The sequence below is a fragment of the Rutilus rutilus genome (genome assembly GCF_951802725.1).
Source record: "Rutilus rutilus genome assembly, chromosome: 4".
Classification (NCBI taxonomy): domain Eukaryota; kingdom Metazoa; phylum Chordata; class Actinopteri; order Cypriniformes; family Leuciscidae; genus Rutilus; species Rutilus rutilus.
The window spans coordinates 5,448,625-5,461,026 of record NC_140212.1 but is presented as its reverse complement, the minus strand read 5'-3'; the positions used below and the strand labels follow the sequence as shown (position 1 = coordinate 5,461,026).

The following is a 12,402-nucleotide window of genomic DNA, read 5'->3' as shown; positions in this document are numbered from 1 at the left end:
GTGTTTCACCTCTATTTCTTTGTTACACGTCTCTTCAGACTCACCCTCCCATTTTAGCTCCCTCTTGAGAACAGTGAGCCTTACAATCCTCCATAATTACTGGCAAATTTACTGCTGCCGAATTTATGAAATAAATACCCCAATGCCCCAATTCAACCTCTGCCATTTTTCGGTGACTTTGAAGGCATTTTCGAACAAGACCTGCCTCCGCACCACTGATCTGCAACAAGAGGAGCTTTGGCTTCTCCATCTCTGAGTGAGAAAGGTAATCCTGACTCACTCTGAACAGAACGCACCGCTTCTACCTGCCATTCGCGTCTTGATTAAAGACGCAAGCGCTAACAGAAGAGGATCTGTCTGAATAACTCTCCGTCAAAACCACATCAAGAGTCAAACTCCAGAGTGCCGGAAAACTAAGACACAGAAAGAACAATGGGAGGTTTTTGAGAACCGAACTCCCCGGTGTGTTTCGAGAGCATAACCTGACTCTGAGCGGTAATTAGCTGGGAGCGCCACGGTTAGCAACTGCGGCTGGTGTTTATTTCAGAAATCTTCTCTCGGTTGACATGAATGATGCATCGAGCCAAGCATATGGAGTTTGTTTTAGTCTAATCCTCTCCTAACGCAGATCTGTAAAGCGTGAGACATTCAACGCAAGTCAGATTAATATTTATGAAACAACAGAAATCCACCAAAAACACTTCTAGTATTCACCAGCGAGAGCCTCAGTGCAAATAAATGTCCCTGTCAGGCTAAAGCAGGGCTTTTTGTAGACGCTGGTGCTTGGGAACGGTCTCGGACAACAGCTTTGAAAGGCCTGATGGAGGGTGAAAGGGAGTAGTACACGACTGTCAATGCACAAAATCCACATCCGTGACCTCCACGACTCTTTACCGCAGGGCTAGACTCTCCCTCACATTCTTGTCTGTTTACACTCCAGCTCTACTTCAATTATTCATTATCTTTATTTATTAATAAGAGCTGTGAAGATGTGAAAAGGTCTATATTTGCCTCTCATTAATTAGTCCAATTACACAGGCCGAAAACACAGATGTTTACAGTGCAAAATGTCTAGAAAAACGCTCCGGGAGGAGCAGACATGCAGTTGAAGATGTGCAATTCATAAAGTGTTCATTTATGGAGCTCTTTGTAGCTTAATCACTTTATTCTCCATGTCTACGGACACAGAAAATACTTTGGGATCAGGGCAACGTGTTGGGGATTAGAACTAAATCTACAGTCTATGACTGCCATGATCTACTAGACATGCTTAATGACAATGCCAACATCCCATAATGCTATTGCTGAAGTTGCTCTCCAAATCTCCTGCAACTCATTCCTGGTCTGACGCCTAAATAAACGGAGGATAAGAGATGACTGAGTGGGTGAGAAGGAAAGCTAACAGAGAACACAAACTGAAAAGTGAGGAAGACAAGGAACAACATTGACACCCTCATCCTCATCCTTGTGCCATACAGATCTTTCGGTCTTGGCGGTTCTCCAAAAGTAAAAAGGCAAGTTGAGGGGGCAACACTGGCTACTTATGTGCACCCAATTGAACTATACAATGACAAATGGGATGCCCTATGGACTTCAAGGACACAAACTAAGGCAACAAGAGCACAAATCAACATCAAGTGCACTATTTTGGATTGGTGTGGTCACCTATCTGTTAGCGGCAATATACACATGTATACTAGGGTTTTCACAATGGCAAAATGGTGGCTGTCAATACCCAATACAAGAGATAATTTCACTATTGGTGCACTCAGTACTACCAATACTGTAGAAAGGCTTGCTTTACTTTTATTTTGGCATGCTATCGCAAAAGCCTGCGGTGGCAATACGAGAAAAAAAAGGCTTCATTGGCAGATTGAGAATGGAAAATGCAAAATAAACTAAAGTTGCAAAAATGAAAGAATGAATAGTAAAATATTGGGCTAAACACACTAAACCGAACATGCAACTGAAAGATCACATGCATAACAAACAAACATGGTAAAACTGACACAAATGGAGTAAGAGAGTGACAAGTAGAGAATCCAACAATTGGGGTTTTTCAAAATCTTCCTTTGCAGACATCTGGGTAGATCTTCAGTATGCAGTAAAACATTCATAAATTAAATAAACCACGTTTAGATTATAAAGGGTTTGGGACAGACGGTAGCAACTGTACATAAAATCAACAGAAGTCTATGTTGTCTTATAAACTTGTGTGTGTGTGTGTGTGTGTGTGTGTGTACCTCTCTAGCTCGTTGATCTTGTGATCCTTGTCATTCTTCTCATTCTCCATCTCTCTGAGGATTTCCAGGAGCCGGTCCACCTCAGTCTGTGCCTTCCCAGCATCCTCCTTGTAACGCGCCACCTCCTGCTCGAGTGTGGCAATGCGCTCCGATAGTCCTGCATTTACCTGAGCCTCAACCGCAACTGACTGAGCCTGTACGGACCAAAGGTTGAGTTTCAGGGGGCAACAATAACAAAGTCTGGATTTTTTATTTATTCAAAATAATATAGAAATAATATTAAATCAATACCAGCAGTAGTAGTAGTAGTAGTAACAATAATAAATGACGAATAATATTAAAATTTAACTAAATATTAAACAGTATGTGAAAAACTGTTTGCAAATATTTGATAATTTATTATTTAACCACATTGGATTTGGTGTAAATAGGCCTTACTCAAACCAGTTTAAACTGTAAATTCTCAAACCAGTTTAAACTGTAAACTGGTATCCTCCACTGTTTCTTTTCACAAACTTTGGGTTTTACATGGGTCTGTGCTGTGTATGGACAAGAAGCCTAGATGCTGCCCTGACTTCAACTCTCCATGGTTGAGTAGAGACAAGCTATCAGCGGTCAAGCATGGCCTAGACACTGTCACCGGTACATGTGTGTCTGTGTGTTGTTTTGAGGTCTAAGACACCCAACTCACACCTGGAGGCTCTGTGTAAGGTCCCCCATTACATCACAACAGGATACGACCTCATTACTGTGTGTGTGTGTGTGTGTGTGTGTGTGTGTGTGTGTGTGTGTGTGTGTGAGAGAGTGTGTACACATGGAAACACAATCATGCTGAAGTCATCAAAATAATTAGTGACATTACGGCCGTCTAAAGTGCCGGGTCAAGGGCCTCATCTAATGAAAAGTAAATCAATTCACTTCCCCCTGACAATTAAAGGAGTCAGCCGTAATGTTTCTTTCATAAAAGTCCTCTAAAAGGACACAGGTGTCTTCCTGCTGCAAAAAAAAACTAAAACAGTGCAGGCTTTACAAGGCGAGTCATTTACACCATGACTACATGCATGAGTGTACGGACCAAGTCTGAATGCAGAAGACATTCAAAGATAGCTTGAATCTATCCTGAATATGTTTATATAACAAGCAGGCACAAAAATAAAACTAAATAAAGTAAATCCTTACTGTGTCATGCTGGTTAAAAATACAGCAAAGTGTCTGGCCTCCGAGGTCTCTTTAGACTGGCACTGGGTGAAAGAGGACTGTTCTGGTTTATTGAGGATAATATTTGAAGGTGACGTTTAGGCCCCGCTAATTAGCTTTATTAAAGTCTCGACCTGAGGTTGAGTAGGTTTCCACTCTGACCGCCAAGAGCTTGTCATGTATGGACGGACCGGTTGCTGCACACAAGGGCTTTTACGTGTGTGTAAAAGGGCAGGTCTGGCAAAGAAATTAAAGTTTGTATACGAAAACACGATAGAGACACGTAATGTACAATTAGCATCAAGAAAGTGTCAGAAAGAGGGCGGAGCAAAATAAATCTGTGAGTACAAGGCATGTTCCATGAATAGGGTCTGCAACTATTAAATGATGTAAAAGATGTAATTATATATAACTAAAAATTAAATATAATTTGAGCTGTTTATTTTCTATTCATTTTTCTGTAAATGGAGGTTTACAATTTTTCCAAACTAGTTACTAAAATTCGGGGTATAAATACAGTTTAAGACCAAAAAGGAAAAACAAACTGTGACTTTAATTTCCTAGAAAATAAATTTAGTCAAATAAATAAAAGTAATAATATAATATAATATAAAAAAATAGCATGCATACTAGTAGCAGCTAGTTTCGGACCAAATTCTGGTTTGAAGTGATTGATAGACCTATATTTTCCATAAATGGAAGGGAATTTTAGTAACTGGGAATGGTAAAGTTTGACAAAAGCATTCAGCACCAAAAAAAAGTATGTGTAAATATATGACAATAGACTTATTTACTTGTAGATTATGTCAAAACATTGACTTTGCTGCATGATTTTAATTGATAAACATACTTTTGTTCTCGGATATATCAAAAAATTTGAGGAATATAGATATTGATGTTTTTAAACCGTTTCTGCTTTTCATGCAAGGCTAATTTAATCTATGTAAGATAACAGTTTATATAAATTTTTTTGAGTCCAAATCAAAGTATACTTGATAGGTTGGAATGTGGCACATGACTATTCATCTGATCACATAAGAAAAGCATGTGTTCAGGACCACAGACAAACTCCTTCACAATACGGACACAGCTGTGTCCTTTCGAAAAAACAGAGAAATGGACAAAAACAGTCACAGCGAGACAGACAGACTGGGTAGGAAATAACTAGCATTTGTATAGTTATTAGTGGGCTGTAAGGGACACTGTGTCTGCTTGTAAGCTCTGTGCAGTGTGTTGGTATTGGAACTCCAGAGCGGTCAATCCATATGGCACCATCTTTCAGAGGAACAGCCAGTGTCCCAGCGCAAAACGGGGGGATTGTGGGAAATGCGGTTTAATAATGTTGTTTAATAATGTGTTTGTGCCTGTGCCTGTTTGGCTGGGCAAAATAACAGAGCGGCTGTGTGAAAACAGCACACATTTGCAGTGTTTTTTTATGCATTTACGCTGACTTTCTTGACCTATAAATGTTCTTGTGAGAAAACATCTCGTTGCTGAATGATATGAATGTGTGTGTGCAGCAGGGGATATAAAAGAGTTTTGATGTGCCTCCATATGAAGTAGTTGAGGAAGTGCATTGGGGGACTCTTAGCTGGTTTGTGTAATGTACACTGTTGGATGTCTTGGTGGCATGTCTGTTCTCATTTCATGAGCCTCGCTGACACCTTAATCCATGTACACTCCTGGCGGTCACGCAGGGACAGTTGAGTCCTCCGCCCCCTTTCTGTCTCATCCAATCACAGCAGACGCCCACCGAGCTGTCAGCGGGTTTTCACTTGCACTGCTTTTATATGAGACCCTGTGCGAACACAGACGCACACAGGCTGCCAGAGATTTCATTACTCTTGGAATGGACGATGGGACCCAGATCTTCTCATCAAGCCACGCGAAGAGCTCTGAATATACGTATGAAGGTGATCGGTTCATATGTGAGCTCGACATCACCATCCAGAACTAAATGTAAACTGCAGTCTGAAAAACTAACCACCACAATTGCACAGAAGCACACAGACTATAAACACTAAAGCTTATGCATATTTAACGGGAATTTAACTCGAAAAATTCAAGCTGTCATCATTTACTCGGTCATGTTGTTCCATGACTTTCTTCCGTAAAACTCAAGAGAGAAAAGAGTGTTCATGCTGCTCTTTTCCAACAAATTTTAGTCTACATTCTGTCCAGCTCCCAGAAAAACTATTAAACACAATAAAAGAGGTTAATGTGTCCAACTGTATGTCAAGACTTCTGCAATAAGGACAGATTGACTGAAAAAAGTTTTATTCTTTGAAAATCGAAACATCTTCCCCTTAATAGCTCCCAAATTTCATTCAAGCATTAGCAAACTCATATTTGGAGCACAAAGATGTCAATTACACCAAGCGCCATTTGAGTTTCATTCTTTGCTTGAGGAGGTAAAAACACTACTTCTACTACTACTACTACTAATAATAATGGTGGTAATAAAAATAATAGTAATCATCATCATCATCATCTTAAAAAAAATTATTGCGCATGTTCCATGCATAACAAAAAATGTGTTTTGTTTGGCATACTGGTTTGGAACGACAAGACAGCAAGAAAATGATGACAAACGTTCATTTTTGAGTTGAAAACTATCCCTTTAATAAAACTATACTAACGCTAAAAAGGATCGGGGACTTGTAGAAGTGTAGCGTTTGTAGAGGCACGTGCACACCATGCTGACACAGCTCAACGCGACACATATCAGCTTACGAACACGGCACTAAATCCAAGCTCTGCTGCGGAGCAACGTCAAACCACACAAGACCATCACTCTCAAGCTTTAGATAAGAAAAGATCTCATGCAAGCAAATCTCAGAACACTCGGAGACTCAGCCAGCCCCCTAACATATCCTCTCTATCTCACATACACACAAAACTAAACTTGAGATAAGCCTCAAGCTCATGCAAGCAAAGCTCCACTCACACATTTATTAGTTACACACACACAGAGACACTGGCACTGCTAAGGGAGGCTTTTCACACCAAGATGCACTTACAAGATTGAAGGGATGGCCTGACATGAGCTCAGAGCGCTTTTGGAAAGAAAGAAAGAAAAACACAGAGGGGTTGGGGAAGAAACAGAATTGGGTGATACACTGAGAGCGATGACAAAATATTTTATAGGAAAAAACGTGAGAAATATCTGATCTGGTTAAAAAAAACAGGACGAAGATGACAGAGGCAAGAACAAGAGAGAAAATGAGAGAAAAGAGAATTAGAGGGGATGAAAACATGGTCACAGACATGGCTGGAGTAAGAAGTGTCAAAACATCACTTATGGTGGTTTGAGAAGGCATGAGCTACAAATAGAAGAGACTTGAGATCATTGGGAATATGGCTGCATGATATATCAAAATAAATATGATCCAGTGTTTTTCAGCATCTCAGAGCGGATTGGTTCATTTACTGTAAATCAAGCCACTCTGAGACACTGACAAATCACTATCATGGGCTGCAAATGTGTAAATGAACACAGTGCTGCACTTCACTCTGAAACACACAGTGCATAATTATTTGCCGAAAAACTGCTCAATCTTAAGTTTATCAAGCGCAGCGAGTCTGTGTTGCACGTCACCACGTACTGTAGGCTCACTATTGGCCGACGCTTGTCATGTGTGTGATGCGTGTGACGTACAACACAGACGCGCTGCGCTAAAACACTACGTGAAAAGACTCGAGGCCCAGAGAGAAGGAAATGAATAGTGGAATAAAGTCGTTATTTTTGTTTGTTTTTGCGCACAAAAAGTATTCTCGTCGCTTGATAAACTTATGATTGAGCCACTGAAGTCACTTGGACTATATTAACGATCTCTTTAATAACTTTTCTGGGCCAGCAAGTTTCATTCCCTTAGAAGCCTATGGAGGAGTGAGACTGCTCTCAGATTTAATCAAAAATATCTTAATTTGTGTTACGAAGATGAACGAAGGTCTTACGGGGTTGGAACAACATGAGGGTGAGTAATTACTGATTTTTGGGTGAACTAACCCTTTAAATAATTATTTATTGATATAACTTTAATTTATTATTAAAACCCTATTTAAATAAAGTTTACAGAAGTGGCTGTTAATAATAAACCAACATAAGTGAGAGACATCTAGACCTGACACTGAGATTAAAATGTGCAGTCCTTGCATTTTTAGCGATTTGGCTCTATTTATTCATTTTATAAATGTAATTTTTTCATCTGATAACAACCATATTGAAATTAAATGAAAGCACGCGAAAGATTGGAGAGCAAACGGTAGCTCAGGTAGGTCAAAAAACACATGAGGAGAAGCGTTAGTATAATACAATATCAGCAATCACAGACATTCGTATTCACACAGGATTCGATTTCTCAGAGGACCACTGAGTTTGCCGAAAAACAGTAGATAATTTGCCCTTGAATTTTTTTATCAGACAGGATTGAAATCAAGAAACACGCCTATGAAACATGAATTTCTCTAATTAAAACTAGTCTCGTCCGAATAGGGCTTAAGACATAAATATTATTGTAATTAAACAGAATATTGTTTGATAAAAATCCTTTTATAATCCTATTGAAACTCCCTTCACCAAAAAAAAAAAAAAAAAATCTAACTTTTTTACCTCTAAAAGGATGGTTCAGACTAAAAAAGAAGTCTTCAGAGTAAAAAGTAATTTTTCAGCTTTTTAAAATGATTGTTTTATACAGAAGCACTCCCCTACAAAATCAGCCAAATCGCTCTAGAATTCTTTCCAATTAAAAGCTATTTAAATTCAATAAACAGCTCTGTTCTGAAATCAAGAGAGCTGTCTAGCTGGGCAACATTTAAAGTATCAAAATGATGATTATCACATGTTGGCCAGAATTTAAGTCTTCACATATACAGTACCAGTAAAAAGTTTGGAAACATTACTATTTTTAATGTTTTTGAAAGAAGTCTCTTATGCTCATCAGTTGAAAAAAAAAAAAAAAAAAAAATATTATGAAATATTATTACAATTTAAAATAATGGTTCTCTTTTTTAATATACTTTAAAATGTAATTTATTTTTGTGATGCAAAGCTGAATTTTCATCAGCAAGTACTCCAGTCTTTGGTGTCTTATGATCCTTCAGAAATCATTCTAATATGCTGATTTATGATCAATGTTGGAAACAGTTGTGCTGCTTAATATTTTTTTTATAACCTGAGATACTTTTTTCAGGATTATTTGATGAATAAAAAGTTAAAAAGAACTGTATTTATTTAGAATAGAAATCTTTTGTAACAATATACACTACCGTTCAAAAGTTTGGGAACAATAACTATATATTTTTTAAGAAATTAGTACTTTAATTCAACAAGGATGTGTTAAATTGATAAAAGGTGATGGTAACGATTTATATTGTTAGAAATGTTTTTATTTTGAATAAATGCTGTTTTTATGAATAAATGCTGTTAATGTTTTACTCATCAATGAATCCTGAAAAAAGTATTCCAAAAAAATATATTAAACAGCACAACTGTTTCCATCATTGATAATAACTGAGTATCAAATCAGCATATTAGAATGATTTCTGAAGGATCATAAGACACCAAAGACTGGAGTACTTGCTGATGAAAATTCAGTTTTGCATCACAAAAATAAATTACATTTTAAAATATATTAAAAAAGAGAACCAATATTTAAAAAAAAAATTTTTTTTTTTTTTTTTAACTGCAGGCTTGATGAGCATAAGAGACTTCTTTCAAAAACATTAAAAATAGTAATGTTTCCAAACTTTTGACTGGTACTGTATCCTTGTCAAAACTCTTTCTCCAAATGCTACGGTGCTAAGCATCATGTCAATGTAAAATAATTAAGCTAATTTCATTCATTACTTTAAAGCATTGATAGAAAAAAAAATCTCTCTAAATAAAACTAGACTGATTCACACAATATTTGTATGTGCTGTGCATACTATCTTAGCAAAATGCTAACAATCAGCTTTGAGCATTTCTTGAGTATCTTTTCGCACTTGCATTTGAGTGATTAATAACATAACTGCTCTGTTAGAGTGTTAAAAATCAGTCAAGTACAATATTCTGGTTTCATTAAGAATGCTGTCGTTGAAGGTAGCGGTCTTTGTTGACCATGGACAGCGAGGCTGCTAGCTAGGGTCTGAAACTGAGCTAATATCTTCCCTACAGCACTCGACGGAGAAAAGCTCCACTGATAAAGTGCACTTGGGCAAACATTCAGCTCATTGTCATTGTTTTAAGTGTTGTCAGAGTAGCGCTAACGACGTGCCAGTCACCGTAATGGCTTGTTACGCGCTCCTGGCTGCTTAGCTGACGAGACTCGCTGTATTTGCTAGCTGTGATGCTTCAATTCCATCCAAGTGTCTGGCTCACCTTCTTGAGCTGATTCTCAAGTTTGGTGCATTCCTCTTTCTTCTGCTCAAGAGCGATTTCGAGACTCTTCAGCTTGGAGTCCTTCTTCAGTCCAGAGGAGGCCAGGGACGAGGCGTGCTCCTTCAGGTCCAATACAGAGGCCTGAGGGCGAGGGAAAGGAAGGTTAAATCAGAGAGCACTTATTGAACAATCTACCTCTGAATGGAGACGATCAGGTTTGGGGGGAGAAAAAGCTAATGAGAAGCAGGAGACGACTTTGCCAACGTCATTCCACAGTCCCTGATTGCACTCGAACAACCTGAGCACAAACACATGTAAATATTTACCGTTTCGAGCCAATTTCAACAGCAGGAACCACGAAGAGCCAAGACAAATTGCCATGTGACAGTTTTTTCTTTTCGAAACACACATTTGTATACAAACATGCAATCAAAAGGATATGAATTAAATCAGATCAGATAAGATCAAATAAACTGGACCTAATCCGGAAATATTCGGAAAAAAAAAATGTTTAAAGGGACAGTTCACCCAAATATGACAATTTCAACTCGCCCTCATATCATTTCAAAGCGGTATCATTGTTTTTCTGCAGTGTAATAGTGTAATAAATGGAGATTTGAGCTTGCCAGCTTACAAAAGGATGCAAAAGCACCATAAAAGTGGCTCTTATGTTTCATACGGTATATTCTGAATCTTGTGGGGTCATACATTAGCTCATGAACGAATCATTATTTTGAGTCAAATATTTGCATTGAATCTTTTGATCAAGTTCACAAAACCAGTCAAAATGATCTGTTCATGAATGAGATCCAGTTTCAGAGTTCAGCTCACTGACTATCAGGAAATAGTAACTTTAATTTCAGTCGGTTTCTCGCCCAAAGCAATCATACAGATTCAGAAGGGCTTTGAATATAGCACTTGAATATAGGGCTTTTGAATATATAGAGTTATACGGACCACTTTACGATACTTTTATGGTGTAAAGCAGCGGTCCCCAACCTTTTTTGCGCCACGGACCGGTTTAATATCAGACAATATTTTCACGGACCGGCCTTTAAGGTGCGGCGGATAAATACAACAAAATATAAAAAAATATATAAAAAACAATTAAATATAATAATAAACGTGAATCCAATGTGTAGGCTTACTTGCAATTTTATTAGCGGGGTACTCGTAATATCGCGCCTAAAGACAACTGAGAAAGCCTGAACACAAACAAAAAGCCCCCCAAAAGAAAAAAATCTCCATGTTTACGGTGCTGATGCGATGTAAGGGTGGCGCTGCCAATAAAGCACCTAAAAGCTGTCACAAAGAACCGATTTTAAGAACCAAAATTAATGATTATGAATATGTAAAATATAGCAGGAGACATTTTAATTGTTTAATAATAAACAAGTGTTTTCTGTGCAAAGATGAAGTTGACAATGCTGACTCGATCTTCGCAGTATGCCTAGTGAACGCGCCAGAGAGAAATGCACATTTCATACGAATTAAGCAGAGAACAGTCAGTTTTCTTTTGTTTTGAATTGTTCTGTTTAAAATTAGACATTTCAAGCTTTCTATGTCTCAGGTCTGTGAGGCAAGTAGGCTACCTTATACGCTGAATTTCGGTTAATTTATGAGATCAGCTCCAGTTCACGCGCCCGCGCCTCCGTGTCCTGATTAAATATTTTCTATTATATTTACTTCTTATTAAATCCTGGCAATTGGGTGATGAAACATTGATTAAAATTAAGATACAATTAATACAAAACGAAATACAATTTAAAGACAGGCTTGCTTTCTGTCTGAGGTCTCTGTGAAAGTTTTAAAGCAGTCTTTTTGTGCCGCTTTCAGAGCGCTTACGTCCGTAAGGGTGAACAGTCCCATCCGAACAATTATTATAATTATTATTATTTTTTTTTTTTTGTGAAATAGGCTACATTTTTAAATTAATGCGACTTATAGTCCAGTGCGACTTAGGCTATATTATGTTTTTTCTTCTTCATGACGCATTTTTTTACTGATGCGACATATACTCCGGAGCGATTTATAGTCCGGAAAATACGTTAAGTTATATATTCTTTCTGTGAGGCCCGGTCACAAATGTCCCACGGACCGGTACCGGTCCGCGGCCCGGGGGTTGGGGACCTCTGGTGTAAAGGACGAAAGCTCCAACCTTGGGTGAACTGTTCCTTTAACAACACAGGGTTTTATGAGGAATAATGCCATAAAATATGAAACAGGAGAACGCTTTTGTGTAACAGTAGCGGTTACATCTCAATAGTAATATCACAAATATTGTGTGCTATTATGTACAGGGCTCTGCACATATGCAGTACATCAGCTCTCTGTTTTTTTAAGCCGAGTCTCGGGCATGCTGTTAAAACTGCAGCCCTCCATCCATGAGGCCTTTCCTGCCGTTTCCGCTTTCAGTCGGAGAGCCCCACAATTTCACACTCGACTGGAGTCCGCGGACCAAAATACACACTTAATGTTCATACTGCCGCGCCGCGTTCTCTCGCGTTGGTAAAGAAAACAGGAGAGGGGAATGATGGGATGTGCTGGACTCCACACTTTATGATTAGAGTGCGGGAGGGGAGGCCGAATGAGCTCGGAGCG

General features: G+C 38.4%; 1 protein-coding gene across 5 annotated transcripts in view; it reads right to left on the bottom strand.

Annotated features, from left to right (window-relative positions):
- erc1b (ELKS/RAB6-interacting/CAST family member 1b) overlaps positions 1-12,402 on the bottom strand; it is a 196,917-nt gene that overhangs the window by 121,673 nt on the left and 62,842 nt on the right. For all 5 annotated transcript variants that reach the window (XM_084407452.1, XM_084407453.1, XM_084407454.1 and 2 more), the window contains 2 exons: positions 9,802-9,942; positions 2,244-2,437 (listed from right to left, as the gene is read on the bottom strand). In XM_084407452.1, the coding sequence (XP_084263578.1) occupies positions 2,244-2,437; positions 9,802-9,942 (335 nt within the window). The remainder of the gene's footprint in view (positions 1-2,243; positions 2,438-9,801; positions 9,943-12,402) is intronic.